Raw genomic sequence first — 25,899 nt, 5'->3', positions numbered from 1 at the left:
AGTCTAGTTCCTGCCTCAGGGACGTTGCCCTTGACATCTCTCCCCAACTCTTTATATGACTGACTTCTCCCTGTCCTTCAGGGCTTGACTCATTCCACCTTCTCAAAGAAATCTTCCCTGACCACTCTATCTAAAGTAGACCACTCTCCCCCATGTACTTTATTTTTTTTTTTTTTTTGGCTGCATTGAGTCTTCATTGCTGTGTGCAGGCTTTCTCTAGTTGTGGCGAGCGGGGACTACTCTTTGTTGTGGCGCACAGGCTTCTCATTGTGGTGGCTTCTCTTGTTGCGGAGCGTGGGTTCTAGGCGCGCGAGCTTCAGTAGTTGCGGCACATGGGCTCAGTAGTTGCGCACGGGCTTTAGGGCACGCGGGCTTCAGTAGTTGTGACTCACAGGCTGTAGAGCGCAGGCTTAGTAGTTGTGGCGCATGGGCTTAGTTGCTCCATGGTATGTGGGATCTTCTGGACCAGGGATCGAACCCATGTCCGCTGCACTGGCAGGTGGATTCTTAACCACTGCGCCACCAGGGAAGTCCCCCATATACTCTTTAACTCAGCATCCATTTTATTTCCTTCTTAGCACTTAGCACCACTCATTCATTCATTCATTCAAAAAATACTGACCTAGCAGTTACTTTGTGCCAGGCACTGTTTTAGGCGATGGGGGCTAAAGATGTGAACAAAGCTGATGGTTCCTCCTCTTTGCTTTGGAAGGCCCCAGGACTAAGTGTTGACAGAGTGTTGATCTGTCAACACTTGCTGTTTCACGGTCTCACCCAGTCTCGGGCATTGAATGTGACGAGTATGGTACACCTGTGGCCCCAATCTGAAATCCCAAAGAGCACATCCAGCTGCCTGCTCACAGCTCCACCTGGGCGTCTAATGTGCATCTGGCTCAGGCTTATTGCATCCAAAGCTGAATTCCTGACTTTCCCCTGTCCCCAGACCTGCTCCTCCCACAATCTTCTCCATCCTTCCACCTGCTCAGACAAAAATTCTGGACTGGTCCTGACTCCTCTCTTGTAACCCATTTTCAGCTCTACCTTCAAAACATCCAGGATCCAGCTGCTTCTCTCCATCTCCATTGCCACCACCCTAGCCCAAGTGGACTGTCACCTTCCCTGTACTATGGTGATGGCATCCAAACCGGTCCCAGCTTCCACCTTGGCCCAAGAACAATCTACTCCCTACACAGCAATCTTTAAAAAGGAAAGTTAGATCACATCACTCCTGAGCTCACACTACAAGGGTCTGTAAGGTCCCACCAGCTCTCAACCTTCCCTCCCCGCTACTCTCCACCCCTCACTCACTCCACCACACTGGCCACTTGCAGGTCTTCAAACGTGCCAGGCCCACGCCTGCCTTAGGACTTTACTCTGGCCACTCCCTCAATTCCTACCTCAAGCCAGGCCTTCCCTGCCCACTGCATTTAACTGGTCAAACCCTCAGCCTCACCCCAGCACCCCCATGCTCTTTCTCTTCTTCGCTTTCCCTCCAAGCACTTATCACCTCCTGATACACCCTATATTTTACTTATTTATTTTACTCATCATCTGCTTTCTGGTACTAGAATATAAGGTCCCCAGGGCCTCTTTTACTCACGACTCTGTTCTCCAGTTCCTGGAGCAGGGCCTGGCTCAGAGCAAGTACCCAGAAATCAGAGTCACATGGGAGAATTGACCATTAGATTCAGCGAGGTGAATGTCACTGATTTTGACAAAAGGGACACAATCTAAGGCATTTTATTTGGTCACTAGTTCATTTGTTAATTGTCTGCTGCCTCCTTCTAGAATAGTAAGTTCTAGAAGAGCAAGGACTTCATGCATCTTGTTTTCTGCTGAATCTCCAGTACCTAGAACAGTACCTGGAACAGAGTAGGCACTCAGGAAAAACCGACTGAAAAGAATAGAGGCCAATGACCAGTTACATGACTTTCCCTCTCTGGGTGTCAGTTCTTTCATCAGTAAAGTGGGAATGAAAGTGCCTGCTTTAAGGGATTGATTTTAGGGCTTAATGATGTAGTGCCTGGCACACAGGTGTTCACTCAGTATCACCCACCCACCCCCGCTCTGTTCTTAGCACCCTAATCCCGCCTGCCTGTCTTCCTCCCCATCCTGAGGCCCGGACAGCAATAATGTTGGTAAATGTTCAATCACACTGCCAGGCACCACGCTCAGAGTTACAAAGACACTTCTGGATTTTTGCAGAACCCAGGCAAAGCTAGGATCCCTAGGATTCTCTTAAGAGAGCACCTGCTGCTCCAGCTGGGATTTTCTCCCAAACCCTTCTTCACACTCTCCCAGCCTTTCCTCTCCAGAAGCTTCAATAGCTGTGCTCCTTGGTACACTCTTAAGAAGGGGAGAGAAAAGAGAGGAGTGGAGCGGCCCATTTTCCAGTGGGGAGAGAGAACAGAAACAAAGAGAGGGCCCCGAGAACTCACAGGTTTAGGGCCTGGCCAGAAGGAGACGCAGGGGCCTGTGCTCTGCCATCCTATGCCCTAAAGGGGGGCTGGTCATGTGACATGGGGTAAAGAATCCATTGTGCTAGAAAGTAGTGGCCCAGTAACCATGCCACCTTCTTCTGGAGACAGCACATATGGAAAGAGAGAAACAAAGATGTGGCAAATGTAGGTGAGGATATTTGGGTATTCATTGTGCTAATATTGCAACTTTTCTGAAGTTTTTGCTCATTGTATTATGTTTGCAACTTTTCTCTATGTTTGAAGTTTTTAAAAATAATAAGTTGGGGGCAAAACTTTGGGAGGGGGGACAGAGCTGCTAGTGGCTCACCAGTGACCATTCTCCCCTTCTCATACTTTGATTCTAGGAAGTCATAAGCCCAGCAAGATGACCAGAGTTTTCCAGCCTCCCTGCAGCTAGGTGTAGCCAATGAGAAGTAGACAGAAATTGTTGGCTTCTGGGAAAACTCAAGAAAGAGACAGAAAACTGGCAGGTACTCTTTTTAGCCTACTTCCCTTCCTCCTGCTTTCTACATAGACATGATGGCTGGAACTGAAGCAGCCACCCTGGGCGTTGAAGGGGCCTTGAAGGTGGAATCCAGGTACTAAGAATGGTAGAACAGGAAGGTAGGATTCTGGGTCCCTGAGGACTGTGAAGTCATCACACCAACTATGGACTGCCTACTACAGTAGTACGACTTCTTTAAGTGAAAGAATAAACACCTGCTTTGCTTAAGCTTCTGATTAGCAGCCAAATGAACTTCCCACCTGATTCAGATTTCAACCTGTTTTCTGTTCCCTCTACACTCTGGACTTTTCCACCTGCTGGATCATCTGCTGGGAAAGCTCACCACCACTTGTAAGGTCTTTCTCATCTTTCAAAACCCAGCTTGAATGTCACTTTCTTCTGGAGGCTTTCCCTAGGTACCTCTTCCCTCGTGGACTCCCAGCACCTCCTATTGCTTCTGTTAAACTCCCCCACAGACTGCTTGCTGACCATTCGAGGATTCTTTACTGCTCATTGCTTTGGCTTCCCTGTAACATTTTGTCCTCTAATCCCTTGGCTTCCCTGTCACCGCTCTCTCCAGTTTCTCCTCCTCTCTGTGCTGCTCCTTCTCAGGCTTTCCCTGGGCTCTGGAACTCAGGAAGTTTGCAGTAAATCAGGATTCCGTTCTGGCCCCTCCATTCTTTTCACTCTACCTGTTCTCCTGGGCAATTGCATCCTCCAGCCACCACCTCTATGCAGATGACTACAAATCCAATGGTGTACTGGGCAGGCTTGGACCAGCTCCTGAGAACAAAGTTTCAGGAATTTTGTGAGCCAGGTGTTAAGGCCATTATTAAAAATTAAGTTATATAAATTTATGATTATATAAATATGTTCAAAACAAAGATAAGAAACACTCAAAACATAACTTCCTAGTTATTTTACTATTATCTATGCTTTTAAGATTATTTTTTATCTATTTTATCTGAATGGTGGAAATGCTCAGAGACATCACAGTGACAGCTTGAAATCAACCACAGCAGGAGAATTTACACCACGGGTATGGGCAAACTCTACAAATCAAGGGGCTTCCCTGCTTGGAAAGCCATGTATTAAAGATTTCCCACTATACCATGGCCCAAATCGATACCTGAAGCCAGCCTGGAGTGACTTCCTGAGCTCCGGGCTCAGATGTCCAACTCTCAGCTGGACTCCTCGTCCTGCACATTCGGTGTGCCCCAGACAAACTCACCATCACCCCCCAAAGCTGCCCCACCCCCTCAATGTCTATTTCATTTTGCAGCAGCATCACTCACCCCATTGTCCAAGCCAGAAACCTGGCAATCTTCCTGAACTCATCTCACTCCCTCCTCCCCAACATCTAATAAGTTATGTCCTCAGTGATGCTCATGTCCCCCCTCCAGTCCTGTTCCAGCCTCACCGAGGCTTCCCTGGTTCAGGCTTCATCATTCCTCCAGTGGATTCTGACCCAGCCTCCTCACTGCTCTTGCTGATTCTAGCAGTGTCCCCCTCCAACCCACCTCCATTTGGGCCCCATAAAATGCAAGTCTCATTTAGGTCTCTTTTGTACTTAAAATCCTTCAGTGACTTCCCAATTCCTAAAATAGGGAGTACAGACACCCTTCGTATGGTCTTCTTTCTCTCTTCTTCCTCTCTCCTCCCTACTGTTTGGTCCTTCCTCATCTGACATTCAGGGGATCTTAGTCAAGAGTCATAAACATCACTTCTGGCTTATTTAAACAGATAAGGAGTTTATTATCCATTAGTGGGAAGCTCAGAAACTCTCCTGGAAAGCCAGAGTCCACTTGGAGACCATGCAGCCTGGAATGATGGCCAAATCACATTGTCAAGCAGTCCCAGGAAGACTCCCCAGATGCTACAGCTGAGTACAGACAGTACAGCTTGCCCTATTGGTGACTGATGCTTCCAAAAGCAGTGCTGCCCCTGGTCCCTGGCAGGAACTGCCACCACCATCACCACCACCTGTCTTCACCAGAGCACTCTCCTCCTTCCCTGCTTCTTCCTGGCACTAGGTTCAGGTTCCAAGTCTGGGGCTGAGGTCACATGTCCTGGCAGCAAGGAAAGCTGGGAAAGCATCGTCAGCTCCTGGAGTGGGGAGATGGGCTCTGCCTCATAAGGTGCGGGATCCCCCAGACATAAGAAGGAGACAGTTTCAGTGATGAGAGGCCATGCTGTTCCCCATGCCAGCTTTTAAAATTACACAAGTAAAATACTATTCAAGGAAAAGTAGTCAAACAGCACAAGAAGGAAGGTAATGAAATGTACAAGCTTCTCTCCCTGAGTTCTCTCAATTCCATTTGCCAGGGGCAACTACTGTTAACAGTGTTTTGGAAGTCCTTGCAGGTGTGTTCTTTGTATATCCAGATGTCTATATTTATATATAAGGTGTCTATATATAACTGTGTGAATGTATGTATTTTCCTTGTATCAAAATTGACTAGCTCCACAAGAAAAGGGAACCCTCCTACACTGTCAGTGGGAATGTAAACTGGTGCAGCCACTCTGGAAAACAGTATGGATCTTCCTCAAAAAACTAAAAATAGAGTTGCCATATGATCCAGCAATTCCATTCCTAGGCATATAGTGGGAGAAAACTATAATTCGAAAAGATACATGCACCCCAATGTTCATAGCAGCACTATTTACAATATCCAAGACATGGAAACAACCTAAATGTCCATTGACAGATGAATGGACAAAGAAGATGTAGTACATGTATACAGTGGAATATTACTCAGCCATAAAAAAGAATGAAATAGTGCTGTTTGCAGCAACATGGATGGACCAGGAGATTATCATACGAAGTAAAGTCAGAAAGAGAAAGACAAATACCATATGATATCACTCACGTGTAGAATCTAAAATATAACACAAATGAACTTATCTATGAAAAAGAAACAGACTCACAGACATAGAGAACAGACTTGTGGTTGCCAAGGGGGCAGGGGGTGAGGGAGGGATGGATTGGGAGTTTGGGGTTAGCAGATGCAAACTATTATATATAGAATGGATAAACAACAAGGTCCTACTGTATAGCACAGGGAACTATATTCAATATCCTGTGATAACCATAATGAAAAAGAATATGAAGAAGAATGTGTATATATATATATATATATATATATGTATACCTGAATCACTTTGCTGTGCAATGGAAATTAACACATTGTAAATCAACTATACTTCAATAAAATAATTTTTTTTAATTGCCTAGCTCCACACATTACAGTTTGGCACCTTGCTTCTCTCACCTCACACCATGTCTTGTCACACTCCTATATCAGTACACATGGGTCTAGCCCATCCTTTCTAATGGCAGTACAGAGTCACACTGAGTGGATGAATCACAATTAACTAGCCAGTCCTCTACAGAGGGACATTTAGATTATTTTCAGTTTTTTGCTACAATAAACCAGGCTGCAGTGAACATCCTTGCACAAATGTCTTTGTGTGCTTGTATGAGTAGAGATCCAAGGGATGAATTCCTGGAAGAGGAACTGTTGGCTCCAAAGGAGCATGCATTTATGTCTTTGGTAAATGTTTCCAAATCACCTTCCAAAAAGCATGTGACAATTTGTAGCTCTACCGGCAATCTGGGAACATTTTTTTTTCCAGGCCCTGCGTAGTCTGGTTCCTGATTGCCCTCTCACACACCCTGCATTTCCAACCACAGTGCCTTTGCCCATGCTATGTCCACAGCCTAATATTCCCTTCCTCCCTTGTCTGCCAGATGAAATCAAACAAGGCCCAGCTCTGATGTCACCTCCTCTGTACAGCCTTCCCTGACTCCCTTGAGCTGTCAGAGTCCCCTTCCTCTGGGATACCACAGCTTTTTGGGCATAATTCTGTCATATACCAACTAAGGACCTATGTGTGCCTGGCACTCTATGGCCATTTTGACAATCCAGACCATAACCACACTAAAAAGGATCATGTCCACCTCCTTCTCCCTCCCTCCTGGTTCTTCAGTCTTTTATCTGTTCCCAAGCACAGTCCTGCCTCAGGGCCTTTGCACTTGCAGTTCCCTCTCTATGGATCTTGCTCTCAAGCATCCTGGCCTTGGCGCCTCTCTGGGGTCTCTGCTCCCATTCACCTTCTCACAAAAGCCTCCCCTGACCAGTTGGTCTCAAGTGCCCCTCCTCTAGTAACTCTGGTTCATCTCCATTTCATCATCTTCATGACACTTCTCAGAAGCTGAAATAACCTTGTTTGGTTTAAGTGTTGACGTTTATTTTCTGTCCTGTGACCCATCTCTGCACACGCAGAAACTCACCACTGTAAACTTCGAAGAGCAAGGGACCTTGTTTTCCTTTTCCACTGTCTCCAGCCTCAAACCTGCCTGGCACCTAAGCGCTCAATAATCGTTCATTGAATGAACCATCCGTATTTTACAGAAGAGGAAATTGACATTCAGAAGGGAGAGCTGAGTAGCCCAAGGTCCCACAGTTAATAAAACCACAGCTGAGATCCAAACAGGTCTGAACTCTAAAACCAACTGCACGTCCCTACTCAGCACGCCGCATTTTCTCCCTCACCAGACTAGACTCTTGGGAGCAGGACTTGAGTCTGACGACGCTCCGGGTTCCCCAGCGGCGTGTCCCGGGCCCGCCCCGTGAGGCTAGCGGGCTCCGCGGAGATGTCACCCTCCCCGCCCCCTGTCAGTCAGGCCGAGGGGTGGCGCGGCCGCCAGTGGGGGCGCTGCTCAGAGCTGCCGCAGCGCCCCAGCCAGAGCAGAAGCGCGCGAGCGAGCAGGGCGCTAGGAGCGAGCGGTGGCTGGCGACGCACCCAAGGCCAGGGCACTACTGCGCCCCGGCTCAGGGCTCACGCCCCGCCTGCTGCAGACCAAACTGAGCGCCTGGCCACGGCCCGATCCCGCATCGGCCCCGAGCCCACCCCAGCCCATCCTAGCCGAGCCCCTGCATCCGCCTGCCGCTGCTGCAGCCGCAGCCGCAACCACAGCTCCATCCCCAGACCGGAACCCGCATCCAGGTGAGGCGGCCGCGCTCCGGGCACCCGGGCTGAGGAAAGGGCTGGGAATGGAGAGGGAACTGGATGGGATGGGGAAGGGGCTGGAGAATGGAAAGAGGACGCCGGTGGGTGCGTGTCAGTGTGCGCCCCGGGATATGTGTCTCTGTTGCTCGGTGTCTGCAACTGCCTGGGTGGCCGTGTGGACGTGCGTCCGCGGCCGTGTGCCCCCTGTGTGTCAGAGTGTCCGTGCGCTTTTGAACGCCTGCATGTCCTGTGTGTGCACGTGAGCGTGTCCATGGAGTATGTTTGTGTGCATGGCCGTGTGACTCTGTCGTGTGTGTACAGACAGACCCCGGGGCTTCGCGCCTTGCCCAGCACTCCGGTTCCGCGGGGCTGCAGGTTGCAGGGCCCCGGATAACCGAGGCGGTGGCCTCTCCTGCGTCCCCGGTTTCAAGGACGCTAGGACTCGCTGCGGCCCTGTGGCCTAGCGCTGGGGAGGGGGTAAGGCGGAAGGGGGTTCCGGACCCGGAAGGGCGCCTTCGGTCTCAGGAGGGAGGGGAGGGGACACCAGCGTCCCTCCGGAAGGGCTGGGATGAGAATGCGGGGCCAGCACATCCGTGCCCGTGTGTTCGCCCTCCTCAGGCCGCCAGGATGGACGTGTTCATGAAGGGCCTGTCCATGGCCAAGGAGGGCGTCGTGGCCGCCGCGGAGAAAACCAAGCAGGGGGTCACCGAGGCCGCGGAGAAGACCAAGGAGGGTGTCCTCTACGTTGGTGGGCGAGGGGCGGGGCTTCCGGGGTGCAGGGGTTTGGTGTCCTTTGGTGCAGGGAGTGGAGCCGAGGTCCTTAGAAGGAGGGAGTGGGGGGTCTGGGCAGGAGAATATGAGTCAGCAGATGGGGCCGGGTCAGCAGGGGTCACTGAAGGCATAGCCAGTGATGGAACCTGGGCCAGTGATGAGACTGACCGGAGGGGGAATGGGGGAAAGATTGGTGAGGGTGGGGTTCAGCTGAAAGTCCAGGGACCAATGCGGGGATCAAAGGAGACAGCCTTCTTTTCCTTATTCTTCCCATTATTAATAGTTACCTGGTGCTGAGCCCTTACTCTCTGCCAAGTACCCTGTGAAATACATCCATAACATCTATTACCTCATTTAATGCTCCCTGCCCATCCACAGACCGGGGAAACTGGGGCTTCCCAGAGGTTTAACTATCTTGGTCAAGGTCACAGCTGATAAAACGCGAAGCTGGAGTTTGAGCCAAGCTTTATGGGCTCCAAAATGCCCCCTCCCCTTGCTGTGCTCCCCCCAGTATTGTTGGGGCTCCCTCCCAGCCCTCCTCTCCAGCTACTTCCACCTCTGAATCGCTCTCTGGGTCTCCCTCCTCCCAGCAGTTCCACCACTGGCATCTCTCCTCTGGGTGCACCCTCCTTGCAGCTGACAGCTGTCATCAGGAGAAAGGCCAAGTGGTTAAAATGTCTCACCCTAAGTGGGAAAAAAGAGGGAGGCTGCAGGATCATTTGCATAAAGGGAGGCAAGAAACTGATTGAATTCTGTCTGCTGATTCAGGGCTTAACTTGTGCGGTCCGTAGAATTATCTCCTATTCAGGCTGTAGAGGGCTGGTTAACTTGCCCAGGGTTTTGGCAGACTTGGAGTTGTGATAATTCGAAAAATACTTATTGACCACGTACTATGTGCTGGTAGGTGCCGGCTCTCCTGATAGTGATGCCAAGTATTCCAGTAGTGGGATTTGACATCCAGTGGCTGGGGTGGGGGCCACTTTGGTAGGGTAAACAAAGAGGGTAACATCTGAGCTGAGCCCGAAGAATAAGGAGGTTGGGAAGGGGGTGCAGAAAAGCAGGTGCAAAGGCCCTGGAATGGGCTGAAGGATACTGGATTCGAGAGCAGAGGGCAGAAGGAAGTGGTAGGAAATGAGATCAGAAAGGTGGGCAAGAGCCAGTTCATGAGTGGCCCCTGCAGGCCCGGGCAAAGCATTATTATAATTGCCATGATAGACTGTAAGCCAGGGACCGACAGGATCTGACTTCAGTATGGAAAGTCCCTCAGTCCTCTGGGGACAGAACAAATTGCAGGGAGGCCCGCTGGGTGGTAACATAGTTGCCAGATGAGGGTGGTTGGAGCTAGGGCAGAGGTGATGGAGACTGGGAGAAGGCTTGAGCCCACACCTGCTGGACCCCAGCTCTGGCCTCCCTCTTCCCTCCTCCCTTCTCCCTCAGCCCTTTCACTCCTGTGGACCCCTGGCACCCCTGACACTTTGTCCTTGCTAACAGACTCGGCCCCTCCCTTTCCCCTTAGATGGGCACCTCCTACTCCTCCCCCTGACCAGGAACTCCTGATGACCCCCAGTTCTTACTCATCAAAGCCTCAGCTCCCTGTAGCCTAGCATTCAATGTGCTTTGTGGCCCTGCCTCAGTTTCCATTGCTTCGAGCACACAGACCCCGTCGATGTGCTCCGCTCAGGCCCTGAAAACACACCTCTCTATGCCTTGCCCACATGGTTCCCTGTGCCTGGAACACCCTCCTCAGCCTCCTTTCTGCATATCCACCTGCTCCCCATTTGTCAAGACCCAGGCAGTGCCCCCTCCCCCATCACGCACCCCCTGGAGGCTGGAAGTCCTCTCCCCACTGCTTGAGGTCCAGGGCACCAACTCTGCTCTTCTCTTTCCTCCATCTGACAGTGAGCCATTGGCCTGGAACCTGAATCAGAGCAGGTGCCAACAAGCATTTGTGGGAGGAATAAATGGATGTGCATGCACAACCCCTGACCCCTGCCCATCTCTGGGTCTAACTGGACTTAGCCCTGAGAATCCTGTCTTCTTGCACCCTCCTCCTGCCAGCCTCAGCTGGCCCAGACACCCATTTCCGGCTCCGTCAGTTGTTGTCTGGGTTGCCAAATCCTCAGGATGGGAGACAGCCCACTCCCCTGAGGGCATCCGCCCCCCACCACCTCAGGTTAGGATGTCTTGCCTTTCCCAGTCGCTACCCTCCTGGAAAGACCCAGCCTATGCCATGGGTGTCAGTCACCATCTTCACGTCACCCTTATACACCCATTCTGCATCTAAGACTCTCCCAACTTTGGCCAGAAGGAGGGATTTGCACTCTAGTTAGAACAGGGTCTTTAGAAGAAATGGAGCGAGGAATGTTGGGATGTGAGTGTCCTCGGGTAGGAAGTGGGCAGTTATGCATCAGGGGCACCAGGGGCACCTTTCCAAATACAGAGCCTTTTTTCCCCGCCCCCAGTTCCACCCCCCTTCTACCCCCATCTGCTCCCATCCTGGGCAGAGGATTAAATGAACCGGCGCAGGTAGAGTGCTTTCCCAGTGCTGGCGCTCAGGCAACATCCACCAGAGGTGTGGGTATCATATCAGGTGGGGGTGGTAGGGGACAGAGAGTGGGGAGAACTGGAAGTCCTGAGGATATAGGCATGGGGGACACTTGTGGGATTTGGGAGCCCAAGGAGGCAGTGAACGGCCAGGATGCCCACTGCTGACTGGGTCCCTCTGCCCACTCTGTAACCACTGTGCTTGCTGGAGTCTGTTCCCTTGGCTCAGAGCCCTTATGTGTGCTCATTTTTGTCCCCATAGGAAGCAAGACCCGAGAGGGGGTTGTACAAGGAGTGGCCTCAGGTACCGGCCCAGCCCTGCTCAGCCCTGTGTCCTCACCCTGGCCTGGGATCTGGCTGGCCCCCAGAGACTGTGGGGGAGGGGTGATGGAAGAGGGCACCCCTAAGGTTTCCTGGGGGTGTGCTCCATGGGAAGGCAGGCCCTGGGACACTATGGAGGAGGGTGGCATCTATGCCTGCTTCACCCTGGCCCCCAACCCCCTCCCTGACGCAGTGGCTGAGAAAACCAAGGAGCAGGCATCTCATCTGGGAGGAGCTGTGTTCTCTGGGGCTGGGAATATCGCAGCAGCCACAGGCCTGGTGAAGAAGGAGGAATTTCCCACCGATCTGAAGGTGAGCTATCCTTCCAACACACACACAACACACACACACACACACGTGCCAGGCACACCCATAAACCTGCCACCAGGCTCCCTGCTCCCCCAGCCAGCCTGGGGCACAAGCCACCTTGCCTCACGTTCTGCAGGGCCCTGCTAGACGCAGCTCAGAATGAGTCTGCATGAAGCTGTGTACGGGCATGGCACTCCCCGTGACTGTGACCCAGATCTGGCTGGATACATGTATCCTGATTGTGACAGTCATCTGGACTACTTTTGGCCTCATCCACATATGTCACTGATTGTTCACTCATGTCTTTTCAGTCAACAAGTATTCATGCTAGAGAGGGATTGTTCTAGGGGTTACGACAGAATAGGTTCCTACATTCATGGAGCTGACACTCTAGTGGGAGAAGATACAGTAAAAAGCTAACCAGTAAGCAAGATGGTTTCAGACAGGGGTATGTGCTATGAAGAAAAGACAAGGGTGAGGAGATAGACAGTCAAGGGGTGAGGGGGCTACTTTAAGTTGGGAAGGCTTCTCTGAGGAGGTGACCTTAGAGCTGACACCCAAGGGATGAGGCAAGCCATGTGGAAAGTATATTTCAGGCAGTAGGAAGAACACGTGCAAAGGCCCTGAGGCAGGCATGAGCAGAAGTGGGCCATGGGGAGGGGTGAACTGTGTGTCACACATTTGTGCAGACATGTTACCCCAGGCAAGTGGTGGCGGCTACCCACGTGTGCAGGAAGTCAGATACCTCATTAGGACACGCTGTAGGGTGAGAGCTGTGAGCTCTGGAGCGCCACAGAGCTGGATCTGAATCCTAACTCCACTACTTCCTGTGTGACCCTGAGCATGTCCCATCATGTCTCTGAGCCTGATTCTTTGCCTCTAAGACGGGAGATGAGCACAAGAGGACTTTTAGGTAGATTAGAGATAATGTAGCTCAGAGGTTCTCAAAAACTTAAGTGTGTATTAGATCACCAGGAGGCCAGGTTAAAATACAGACTGTTGGTCCCATCCCTAGAATTTCTGATTCAGCAGGTCTGTGGGGCTCGAGAATTTGCATGTTTAACAAGTACCTGGGTGATATTGATGCTGCAGGTCCAGGGATCACACTTTGAGAACTACTGATGTAAAAACGCTGGATGGCATAGTGAGTGCTCAGTAAGAGATGATGGCCCCACGATCACATGGTCAGCCTGTGTGCACCCCCAAGGTCTTGTGTCGCCATAGGTGTGCTAGGACAGTGCACTCTGTGGGTCTATATGATGTCTGTAGAGACACGCCTCCCATGGGGTGCTCTGTGTTGTCCACGTGTAAGTGCAGACTCCACCTCTGTGGGGGTGGGGCTTTCTTCAGCGTGATCAGGAGATCAGTGTGCATTCAGCATGAGGGTATCCATGCTGAGGAGATCCCACAGCACCCTCCACTCCAGACATTTTGCACAGTTGGTTCCTTCCCCTGTCTGAAAGCTGGGACTTGACTCAAGCTCTGGTTCAAGTCCTGTCTCTGCACTTTATCAGCTGTGTGACTTCCCATTTCTTATCCTTATGTTTCCAGTGATTGCTCCCATTCACTGATCTCTTGTGTGGGTAGGCACTGTTCTAGATATTGTACGTGGAGTCACTCATTGAATCTTCACAACATCCCTGTAAAGAAGGCATCACAATTAGCCCATTTTACAGATGAAGGAACTGAGGCTCAGAGAGGTAAAATGACTTGCCCAAGATCACAAATCCTGACTGCCCCCCTGAGAAGGTGGTTGGGAGGATAAGCTCAGGTTCATGTCACTGTAGTCCCTTGGTGCCAACATGGGGCCAGGCCCAGCACTGAGAGCTGGGATGCAGAGAAGGCAGGTCTGGGCCTGAGCTCTCAGCTCAAGGCTTGGTGGGGGCCTTGCACAGAACCATTTCTCTCAGGCTGCCTTCCTCTTACCAGCACTTGTTGACACTTCAAGCCTCCTCTCTCAAGGGAGCTCAAGATCATAGACTTACAATCCAAAGCCAGGCCTTTGGGGCCACTGGCCCATGGAGAGCCCATGCAAGCTGGGGGCGCAAGTTTCTGTCTCTACCTCCCAGTCTGCTCACATACGTTATCATAGAAGCCTCCCCATATGCATACAAAGCAGAGACACCATCCCATTTCCCACCCGAGGCAGCTGAGATCAGAGGTAAAACGACTTACCTAATGCCAAAGAGGTAGTGAATGGCCAGGCTAGGATGGTTTTTAAGTGAACTTTTTATTGAAGTACAGCATTCATGCAGAAAGCACGCAGCTCCATGAAATTTTCACAAATTCAACTCTCCCCAAGTAACCAGCACCCAGATCAAGACACAGAACGTCAGCCCCTTGGAAGCCTCCCTTACACCTCCTCCCAGTCCCTACTCCCGGGGCCAAGAGTAGGGTGAGAGAAGTGAGGTATCTGGGGCACAAAATTTAAGGGAGGATGCTTATTCCAGGGTCTCCTTTGTACCCCAGGCACCTGACTCTCCTCACCTTTGTCCTGGCCCTGTCTCCCCCCACACAGCTAATTGCTTCCTGACTTCTATCACCACAAATAAGTTGGGTGTTTTTCAGCTTCACAGAAATGTTATCCTAGAGCACATGCTCTTCTGTACCTGGCTTCTTTCATTCATCAGTAAGTGTGAGAGTCAACCATGCTGTGGTGTGCACTGTGGTTCCCCATCCTTGAGGTGAAGTAACCACTGTGTGATAGGATGACAGAGCACACATCCATTCTACCGTTGTTGGACATTTGTTTCCCAATAATGTGCAGAGCTAGGATTCTTAATAGTCTGTTTCTTTCCTGGGTTCTGGTCATAGCTGGGTGACTTTGGGCAAACTAACACTTCCCCCCTCCTGGGCCTTGATGGACCCACCTGTAACTGGGGAGTGAGCCAGGCCAGGAGTGTAAACTCATGTGCCCACAGGGCCCATGACAGGTAATGTGAAGGAGCTGAAGCTGCCTGGATGGAGCCGGAGCAACTGGAGTGTAGAGGTGCCAGCACTCCAGGGTCCCAAGATTCTCACCTCTGTCCAGTAGGGAGGGACAGTGGTTACATGTGGAAGTGGGGGAGGTGGGGTGCCCCTTGCCTACAGGTTCCCCCACACGTGGCCTTGTGCAGCCGTGCCTGGACCTCAGGTTACTGTGAGTGCCCACGTGTGCAGTCAGCTCAGTCCCATGTTTGTGCACATACATGTGCTCGCCCACAGGGGACTGGCCATGTGTCTGGCAGCCCCCTATTTGCATGCCTGCTGGTCTGCACCGGTCTGGACAGCAGATGCAGTGGGGAGGGGAGAGTCTTAGCTCACACATCCAAGCAACACCATGAGCTGTCGCTTCCAGCTTATCTTAAAATAGCAACAGCTGAAGAAACCAGGCCACACAGGGCCCTGGGGGAGGGATGGGTGGAAAGTGGCAGGGGAATGGCTCAGAGCCCCTGCTCAGCCCTGTCCCTGAGCCTCCATCTCCCTCCAGGGTTATCTCTGGGGACCTGATATGCACCTCCTCACAGAGCTGACACAAAGAGGGTAGGGATAAATGGGTGACTGAGTGTGCCATCTATCTCCCCATCCCACCCAGTCCATATGATGGGAGCACAGGAGGCTGCCACGTGCTGGGGAGAGGGGTATGGAGAGCCCTCTCCCCCTCGCCACCCCCAGCTTCAAGCCATAATTGGAGGAATTTCACTCCTCCATCCCACTTCCAAGGCACTCCAAATAAACAATTTAATTAAAAATTCTGGTTGCATTGCCAACAAAACCTAGCCTTCCCCCAACAACCAAAAGCTTCCCAAGGTAGGAATTTGAGGGGCATCACCAGCTGGCCTCATGGGCACTGTCTCTTCTCTGCCTGCAGCCAGAGGAAGTGGCCCAGGAAGCTGCAGAGGAGCCGCTGATTGAGCCCCTGATGGAGCCAGAAGGGGAGAGTTATGAGGAACCGCCCCAGGTGAGGGGTGTCAAGGCTGGGTGGGGCTTTGGGCATCCCCAGCTGGGGTGGGAGGTTCCTGGCAGGATAAGGTTAGGCCTGGGAGCTTCAAGCCCCCCTTTTCTAGAACCCAGACACCAGAGGTGGCAACAGGGAGGGAGGACAGATGGGGCCTAGCACTGGGCGCCAGGCACCCCTGCCCAGAACATCCCAGATGTCCCCAACTTCCAGGTTTCTCTTCTGCCCAGGGAGAGGGACATGCACTATTCCTCCTTGAGGGGTAGGGGTCTCTGGGCCGGGCCTGGCCACTTGGTCTCCAACCCCTTCCTCTTTTGCTCTTCTCCACTCCACCCCCATCCCTCTGATGCAGGAGGAGTATCGGGAGTATGAGCCAGAGGCGTAAGGGCCCAGGACGGCCCCCCATCAGCAGCACAATCCCTTCCCTGTCCTGTGCCCCGCCTCCCAGAGCCAGGGTTGTCCTTCTACCCCTTCCCCTTAAAACACGAGATCTTCCTTCGCTCCGAGGCGCCCCCTCGGAGCCTGTGTTAGAGTCTGTCTGTCTCACCTGCCCGCGACCAACCCTGGGGCGTGGACAGGGCCGGGGCTGCGGCCACGGCTGGTAGCCTCGCCCCACCTATGTTGCCCCCTCCCCACCCCATCCCATCCCATCCAGTGTCTGCGCGGATGTAGCATGTTCGATGTGTTTTTAAACGAGTCGGAAAGCAGCGGCTCCCCGCCACCCTCGACAGAGGCTCTCTGAGGGGCCCCGGGCAGCCCCAGAACCCCCCCACACCCGCATTCCCACATCGACCCCAAGAACCTTTTATTTTTAACCAAAACCAGGAGCCAGGCTGTGCCATGCCCCTCCCCCAGCCGGCCCGGTCCGAGCGCGGGCGTCGTGTGTCGTGATTGTGGCATGGAGAGTCCCCCACCCCCGTGTGAGCGTGTCCCGGGCGGGCGGGCCCGGCCGCCCCCCGGGTGTCCATGAATAAAGCCAATCTGTCTGTAGCAGGCGCCGCACGGGCAGGGCTGGGCTGGGCTGGGCGCCGGATGGGGACGACCGACAGGCTTCCACGTCCCAGCCTGCCCCACGCCCCTCTTTGGGGCCCGGCACACTCAGCCCAGGTACAAGACTGACCACATCTGGCCTCAGCTCCTACCCGCCCCGCATCCCCGGGGGACGACCTGGATGGAGGGGTTCCCCCCAGGTTGGGCCACGCTGTGGGCTGGGAGGCGGGAAGGCGGCCTCGGGCGCCACCTACTGGACAGTAAAGCTCCTACTGGGCGTGCTGGGCGGAGGGAAGTCCGCTGCAGCCAAGGCGCAGGGCCGGCGGGCTCAAGGCGCATGCAGCGCAGGCGCCTCGATGATCACGCACGCGCGGACCAGCGTGCACGCACGCTGGCCGACACGTGCAGACCAGCGCGCGCACTCAGAGTTGCACAAGCGCCGCGATGAAGCTCTGGGAAAACAGCAGCGCGGTCACTGGAAGAAGCTGCTTCGCTCAAACCTTTCCCCGCGAGAACGCTGATACGCACATACCACTGCGCACACCTGCTCACCGCAGAAAAACTCATCCCAGGGGAGGGGAAATGGGCAGTTGCCACGGAAAAAAGCAGAGTTCGGGCAACCAGTGCTCCACCCTTCCCGGAAAGGAGTCCGAAAGTTTGCGACCTCGGCTGAGGTGAGCAAGGGTATGCAGAAATCTTGGGAAGCCGACCAGGCGCCTTGAGCGGATGAGTATTGGCACTAGAGGGCCCCCAACACCGCCGCGGTGCAGGGAAGTAGGGGGGCGGAGATGCAGCTTTGCTGCGCAGAGGCCCCGCCTCCATCAAGGCGAAGGCACTGCTCTGATTGGCACAGAAGTTCCCCCGCCCCAACCTGTGATAGGCCCCGCCCCCGACGATGCAGTGCTCTTGCTCTCTTTTGCCGCAGCCGCGGGCTAACTTGACTCACCCATGCGGAAGCCCGGCTCTGCTTTGCCGCAATAACCCCCATTCTTGCCTGAGGAAGACCCAGCCCCTTCTCTGCCAGGTCCGACCTCCTTTCCCACTCAAACCTTGCTTCGCCCCTCCAGCCCCAAGGGCTGGAAGGAGCTTACTGTATTCAGTCAACCGCCAGGTGTTCAGCGCCCCCTCCTTCCCTGAGTTGTTCGGGGCGGGGGGTGGTGCCTGGCTCGAGAAGGCCTTGCACGCTGGGGGAGACCGGGGTCCACTCGGGTCACCTTGGTCTGCAGTGTACGAGCCTTTACTTCTGGAAGTAGGAGGCTTATGACAGACGTGTGTGTAGGGAGAACAAACCGGTGGGCTCCAATTCTCTGGCTCAACGTGCGGGTTCCAGGATGGCCAGATCCTTTTTGGCTGAATTAAGACATTATTTACAACCCACAGTCTGCAGGGATTGCAAACTCGTGGCCCTTAGGTTGAATTTGGCCTGTAGAGATGTTTAACTTTCTAGCACAAGGTTTAAATATTTTTCATTTGATTCCAGTTGGCGACAGTCCCTTTCCCTCCCTGTTGTGTGCCTCCCATCCACTTCACTCATTTTCATGAACTGCCTGACCTCTGAGGAATTTGAGTTTGCCAACCCCTTGCCAGCTACCAGCACCTGATATCCATTTTTAGATGCCCAAACCAGGTTCACCATCTGGCTTGTGAAGAGGTTTATTCCTCTTTCCCGGGTGCCAAGCCACACACCTGGTTTTCTGAGCTTGATTTTCTGCTCAGAGACCAGTATTCTCATCTGCAGAGGTCACTTTAAATGCATTCCAGGCACAAGCCCAGAAGTGACAACGGAAGATGCCAGCCCTGTGTCAGACCGAATTCCTGACTGTGAGTGCCTGTGTGAGCACACACAGCTCATGGGCTCCACCCTCAGGACAGGGACAGAGCCATTTCCCCAGTGCCCAGTATCTCCCAGGCATCCAGCACGTGCCTCCATTCATTTCACTTGAAACTGTCCTCAAGGATTCCTTATTAGCCCCAATTTATGGATGAGAGAATGGAGGCCAGAGAGGCAGAGTTACCTGCCCTAGGTCACATTGCTGGGAAGTGGCAAAGGCCACATCCAGACCCGAGCCTGACTCCGAAGCCCAGTTCCTTTGGAATTTTCCAAAAGGGACTTGCTCTGAGGAGAGACAAACAAAACCCACCAACAACAGGAAAATGTGGAGGCAGCAGAGTGTAGATAACAGATGCTTGCGCAATTTCATGGAGACTGCAAGTGAGATTGTGTGTGTGGGGGGGGGTGTTGAGTGTGCACACTAACATATGGATGCAGGTGTATCTCTGTTCACACGTGTACATGGAGGTTGCCCACACGTTGTGTGCATTTAGTCATTCGACAGTGTGTGTTGCTCACCTGCTCTGTTCTTAGAAGTAAGGGGCTGCAGGGAACAACCCTGCAGGTCACTGCCCTGGCAGAACTCATGTCCATGGATCAGCAAATATATGGATCAAGATAATTTTGGGTTTTATGGAGAACATAAAACAGAACAGGGCTTCCCTGGTGGTGCAGTGATTGAGAGTCCGCCTGCCGATGCGGGGGAGGTGGGTTCGTGCCCTGGTCCTGGAGGATCCCACGTGCCGCGGAGCGGCTGGGCCCGTGGGCCATGGCCGCTGAGCCTGCGCGTCCAGAGCCTGTGCTCCGCAACGGGAGAGGCCACGGCGGTGAGAGGCCCGCGTACCGCAAAAAAAAAAAACAAACAAAAAAACAGAGCAATGTGATAGAGTGTGACACAGTAAGGGTGGTGACCAGCATTCAATTGCGTGGTCAGGTCAAGCGTCTAAGGAGGCGAGGTAGAGCTGAAACCTGAATGAAAAGGAAGTGGCCTGGGAAATTTGGGGAGGGCGAGCATCACAGCACAGGAAGAGCCCTGCTGCGTCTTTGTGGACACGGTGTGTGTGGTTGGCGAGGCCACGCCTGGCCAGGCCTCTGAGATCTGTGGGTCCAGCCCCACCCCACCTGGTTCACACCTTCCTTTCCTTAGCCTGCTTCTTTCCTTCACCTGGACATCTGCCTGCAACTCTGCCTGTTGAAATCCTTCCCTCTTCTGAGCTTCCCCTAGTTCTCTAACCAGAACTGACTCCTGCTTGTCACCCCCATCCTCTCAGCTGTGCACACGGAGACCCCCTCCTCACACATGTCAGCATTCTGTGGACCTTTGCCGGCTGGGTAACCTGAAACTGCCCTCTCTCCTGATGAAGGGATGGGGGCTGTCCCTGTGCCCCACCATTCACCCATCTCCCTCCCTGTCTTCCCAACCCCACCCTTAGTAATGTGGCTCCACAGCCTTCTCTGGAACTTTATTTTTGTTTTCTCCCTTCCCTATTTATAGCTCTCTCCCCTCCGAACCATCCCTGCATCCATCCTGTTGCCTAGAAACCAGCTCTGGGCTGAGGGTGGGGGAAGGCCAGGCCGAGCCCAGGCAGGGGGAAGGAAGACCTGTCACCCACTCCCCTTCTCGGTACTGCCCCCAGGTTCCCAGAAGCCCACCTGCCCTCTGCCCAGTACCCACAGGTGTTTTTTAAAGATAAAACAAAATGTGAACAACAGCCTTTTTTGTGAAGTCCTTCATGGCTTCTAAAGGGCATGATGCACATGATTGCACTCACGCCTCTCAACACCCTGCCCCACTGGAGGCCCAGGCCCATTTTTTCAGATGAGGAAACTAAGGCTTTGGAAAGCAAAGGTCCTCTGGGTCAAGACTTCTCAGTAGAAACTCCATGGCTCTGCACTTGTTAGCCATAGGACATTGGCCTGAAACATGGAAAAGAAGATTTAAAAGCATAAATGATTCCGTAATCTGTTAGTTGTAGAAGGGTAAAGAGAAAAATTTTGTCATGATCCTGCCACACACCAAGCCACTAGGCAGGCCCCCTACCTTGCCACTCCCCCATGCCACTTCCAGTGCCCCAACCGTGGCCCCACCATGGCCCTGCCGTGCCCAACTGCAGCTTAACTCCAGCCCTAATGCTTACCTTCCACAGATTGGACCAAGAAGCCTAAGTTTGGTTCCTGGCTCTGTCACTTCGACTGTGTGACCTTAGATAGTTCATATAATCTCTTTGAGCTTCCGTTTCTTCAGCTCAAACGTAAGGATGATAATTTCCACTCCTAAGTATGCTATTAGCCCACTCGAGGACTAATAAGAGAATTAAATGCAATACTGATGAGAAAGTGCTTTGAAACTGTAGAATACTGTAACATGTGAGTGATCAATTAGAATAGTAAATATTGTTATTATTGTTGTTATTAGGGCCAAAAGGTGGGGCAGGGGAGCCAAAGTGGGCCCTGGGATCAGAGAGGGAGCCCCTTACCTGTGCCCAGGCAGAAGCGTCCACTTCCCTGGCAGAATGAGGGGCGTGGTCGGGGGCTGCCTGAGAGCACCTGCAGACCACTGAGGAGTAGAGGAGGGCACAGAGACCCTCCTGCTCAAGTGCCCATGCTCCCTGTCCCCATCCCCGACTGCCCCGCTCCCTGTCCGCTACCCAAGGCCCATCTCTGCCTTCAAAATAGGCTTTCTGGGCAGAGTGGGGGAGAGGGCTGCCAAGGAGCAGCTGGGCCATGATTCAGCCTGAGTCACCCATCCAAATGCCAGGGTGGCCCCCAGCTGGGCAGCAGCTGAGCCTACAGCTGCTGTGGGGAGGGGACCTTTGTGGGCAGCAGGCTGTGCTCATAGGTGCCTGGACGAGGGGCTCTCATGAAGATCAGGGCAGTGCTGTTGTGGGTCTGGGAGTGGTGCATATGAGGAGGTCAGGGTGAGGAAAATGACTCCATGGACATCAGTTACCTGCACTGATGGAGGAGGCAGGGTTTGTGTGTGTGTGTTTGTGTACACACGCACACCTGTGCACGCATGGCTGTTGCATGTATATCTGACTAAATGAAGAGGGGCTAATAGTGTGGGCAGGAGTTTGGCTGCCAGCTTTGTCACTTTCTGTGTGACCCTGGCAAGTTACTTAACCTCTATGAACTTTTGTTGCCTTATCTGTGAAATGGGAATAATAATAATATCAATCTCAGGTGGTTTTTCTTAAGGGTTAAATATAAAGAGATGACTGTAAAACACTTGGGCAGTCAGTAAATGGTACACCACCACCACCACCACCACCATCTAGGGGATACTGGGTTATGCCCTGCATGCATGAGGATGGATACATATCTGAGTGTATCCAGGGCTGTGTCCATACAAGCCTCAGGGGGTGAGGGGTCTGGGTGAGTGTTTCTTGAAGAAGCAGATGAATGTGTGTTGTGTGTGCACCTCTGAAGCAAAGAGAACTTTCCAGAAAGTTGGGTTTATATGGCATTGCCTGCCATGTGATCCTGCCCACCCTCCCACCTCTTTCTCCTTCTCTCCCTCCCTCTCTCTCTCCCCTTCTCTCTCTCTCTCCTCTCTGTCTCTCTCTCTCTCTCTCTCACACACACACACACATACATACACACACCTTTCCTAGAAGCTGTGATTTACTGAAATTTGGCCTAGACCAGGACCAGTGTCCACGCAAGGGGTGAGGAACTGTGAATGCCACTGTACTGGAAATCTCAGACCTTCTCAAAGGCCTTTAGTCTCAAGCAAAGCTGGAATGGGGGCCAGATCCCAAGGGTGATGTGCCTGGATTTGAAAGCGGAACCATGTGTAGATATGAACATGAGATGTGCGTGTGTATTTGCATGTGTGTGGCGGTGGGGCTGGGGTGGCACTGGGGGGTGGCTGCTGTCTCTGCTCTGGTACAGTCTGCTTGTCTCCATGGTGCCTGTTGCCACACACACTTGCTTTTCAGAAAGTCACTGGGATTGTTTATTCCACCCCCAGCCTGGGCGCCAGCAAAGGAGCTGCAGGCATTTGTTTATCTTCTGGTGTGTATGAGTGTATATGGCTTCACGGAGGCAGACCAACCAGAGATATGCACGCACACACACTCACACTGGTGCGGGCAGTCATGTTGGTTGTCACAGTATGAGCCTGAACCCGATGAGCCACGGTCCGGGCCCAGGCAGACTCGCTCCACGTGGGGACAAAGATGACCCTCAGCAGCTCCAGGCAGACACACCACCAATTTAGCACCCCCTAAGGCTCCAAGGAAGGGGGAGAGCCAGTTGCCCTGGCTGTGGTCCTTTGCTCTACTTCTACCCCTGGAACTAATCACTGCACAGTGATTGGCCAGGCCTGGGTCACTGCCCATCCCTAGAAATGGCAGTGGGTCCATCCCACTCCACCACATGGACTGGAGTGAGGACGCGGTTCCTCAAGGAAAATGGAGGTCCTGTGGTCAGACAAGGGTACACAGTGCTGGGCTTGCCATACCCTGGCATCCACCACAAGTGTTACACTATGCTTGGTCCCTGGGGATTTTTTTCTCCCTGCATCCTCCTCAGAGCTCCGAGAGCTAAGAATTACAAATGATGAAGTTGAGGCCTAGAGAGACCTCAGTCAAGGCCACACAGCTAGCAACTGCCAAAGTCAGAATGTGAACCCACGCTGCCTACCTCCGTGCCCTTTTTGAGCTCCTGCTCCGCCTTGGCAGGTGTTTTGTTTTGTTGTCTGAAAATTTTCATTTTTAAACGTGTTTTTTATCAACAAGTCACCGTGGAACAAGAGTGGTTGGAGTGTGGCAAAGGGCACCGATGGAAAAAGGCCCTGACTGTGCACATGTAGCAGACATGGCCAGAGCTCTGACTACATCCCCTCAGATGACCATACTATTTCTGTGCCCACCAGTAGGACTCCCAACAGCCAGTACCCACATCATTATCGAAGAGCTGTCCTCGGGCTATGGAACCCACTTTGTCCACATGCACTGTGGGCTAGAAGTGCTTGGGAATTAACACACAGCCCCATGGGCTGGCTCTTCACCAATGTCTGCCAGATGCTGGGATATAAATACACCAGCTCCCTTGCCCTCAGCCAGGGGAATTCTGAGATGTGCATTTACCCCCTTTCCCAAGACTTCCTGCAGGATTAAGCCTCACTCACCCACTGTGGTAGCTGGCTTGATAACCACCTCTTATTGGATGCCTTCCCTTCCTGGGTCACCTTCCCACTCCCCTGCTGGTGTCCCTGCACCTCCCAAATAAACCATATTCCCTGAATCTTCATTTCAGGGTCTGTGAGCTGCCCCAGGGTGCTGGATCCCATCCTATCCTTCCACACTGAGCATCTGGGCCCAGGCATTATGATCTCCTTTCTTGGCATCTCCCTTTCCCTCTCTACTGTCCCCCTCCCATCAGGACTTGAATGCCTCCAATGCCCCTGTAGAGATTATCAGATCCCCTTTCTCCCTCCAAGCCCAAACTTGAGAGTCATCTACTTGCCCTCTCCACCTCCTTGCTCCCATTAACTCATCAGTCCCTGCCCCACCCCACCCCAGTCTGGCTTCCACCCCCACCACTTCAGTAACCATGCTTTCATCAAATTTCCATTATCTTTTTTTCAAGTCCAGAGGACAACTCTCAGGCTGTATCTTGCCTTCCTGATGCAGTTTACCCTGACCTCCTTCTGGAATGTTCTCTCCCCTTGGCTTCTGAGACATCACACTCTCCTGGGTTTCTTCTGGTTTCTCAGACCACTTTTCCTCATTCTTCTTTTGCAGCCTCCTTTTCCCTTAATGTTGATGTTCCTCAGGATGGGCCCTTGTCTCACCCTATTTTGGCCTATACTCTCCCCTCATGTACCAACACACCTCTCCTGACCTCCATCACCAGCTCCCTGGTCTGTCGCCAGGCCTCGCCACTTCAGAGCTCAGTTTTGGACTCGGATGTCTCAGTGTGGCTGTTTCACAAGTCCCTTCTTTCCCCAGGGTTCATCAGGTATCTGTCCTCCAACCATTTGGCTCCCCAAGGCAGAACCTCAGAGGGGCAGCAGAATCCTCTCTCCACTCACACTCACATCCACCCCATGATGTAGACATGTTGACTTTACCCCTAAATAGTTATCAGATCTGGCCCCTCCTCTCCATCCCAATGGTTCAGGCATCATTACCTCTCACCTGGGCAGCTGCTACGGCCTCCTCACTCATGCCCTGATCCTGCTCCCATCCGCACTTGCCCTGCCCCGGGGTGGGGGTGTGGGGGGCTTTTTAGATCACAGCCACGTTCTTGCTACTTTTCATGTCTTGTGAACCTGCCCAAGCCTCGATGTCTTCATCTGTATCATGGAGCCGATGATGTTTACCTTGAAGGACTGTAGGGAAAGTAAAATGAAACGATGAGCGTAGAAAAGGGTTTGTAAACTGTGAAGCGAAGTGCCATTGTGGCAATGAATGAGCAATTTTCAGGGCCAGAGACGTGGGGAAGCCGCCCTTGCATGAGTGTTGTCCGTGGTGCTGAAAATTGGTTCTGTGCTCCCGTTATTGGCTTCCCTGGGATGCTGGCTAAAGACGTCATCCGTTAGATTTTTTTTTTTTCTTCTTCTTCATTTGCCATCTAGATTTAAAAAAAAAAAAAAAAAAAGAATTTTTTTTTTAACGATCACGGTGACTTATGGTTCACCAGGTAAGTGAGAGGAATAGAAAGTAAGGGTGAAGCTTGAAGTTTCAGGAGTTAACTTCACTACTAACGCAGACAACTGATTTATCATCAGTATCTCAGTTTTCTTATCTGAAAAACGGGGATATAATACATTAATATTAACTTGCTTATAAGTGATTGGAAATTGAAATTAGATGAAACCGGAAAACAAAATTAAGGTAACGTTAGTTGTTAGGTTAACTTGCGGGCTTTACCATAAAAACACTGCCCCTAAATAAGCATTATATTAACGTTAGTTGTTACCATTTTTAGTAGGTGGTTTCACAGTACAAGCGAGAGGGCTTTATCACCTCTTGGCCATTACAGACATTTTTTCTTCTCTGGGAAGTCAAAGGCGAGGGGACAATTTCTCTGCTGAGAAAAGTTAAGGCAGGGTGGGCAGCAAGTCCTCCTGTCCTTGGCAATTCAGATTCAGCTGGAAGGCCCTTAACACCTACTTCAGGCTCCTTCATCCTTCCGAGACCACTTACTGTGAGGTGATTAATGTTAGTCCCACCTTACAGATCGGGAAATTGAGACTCGGAGAAGTGAA

General features: G+C 52.4%; 1 protein-coding gene across 1 annotated transcript; it reads left to right on the top strand.

The window, feature by feature from the left end:
- The first annotated feature begins 7,680 nt into the window (after positions 1-7,680).
- SNCB (synuclein beta) lies at positions 7,681-16,849 on the top strand. The gene is made up of 6 exons (XM_030846817.2): positions 7,681-7,974; positions 8,596-8,725; positions 11,555-11,596; positions 11,807-11,925; positions 15,773-15,862; positions 16,212-16,849. The coding sequence occupies exons 2-6, from the start codon at positions 8,605-8,607 to the stop codon at positions 16,242-16,244; spliced, it is 405 nt and encodes a 134-aa protein (XP_030702677.1). The 5' UTR covers positions 7,681-7,974; positions 8,596-8,604; the 3' UTR covers positions 16,245-16,849.
- Positions 16,850-25,899: the final 9,050 nt, after the last annotated feature.

Source organism: Globicephala melas, chromosome 3 (genome assembly GCF_963455315.2).
Source record: "Globicephala melas chromosome 3, mGloMel1.2, whole genome shotgun sequence".
Lineage (NCBI taxonomy): Eukaryota > Metazoa > Chordata > Mammalia > Artiodactyla > Delphinidae > Globicephala > Globicephala melas.
This window is presented reverse-complemented; position numbering and strand designations above follow the sequence as displayed.

Coding starts and splice junctions, on each gene's coding strand:
- SNCB (XM_030846817.2), top strand. CDS start 8,605: ATGGACGTGTTCATGAAGGGCCTGTCCATGGCCAAGGAGGGCGTCGTG. Junction 8,726..11,554: donor GGAGGGTGTCCTCTACGTTG/GTGGGCGAGGGG, acceptor TTGTCCCCATAG/GAAGCAAGACCCGAGAGGGG. Junction 11,597..11,806: donor TGTACAAGGAGTGGCCTCAG/GTACCGGCCCAG, acceptor TCCCTGACGCAG/TGGCTGAGAAAACCAAGGAG.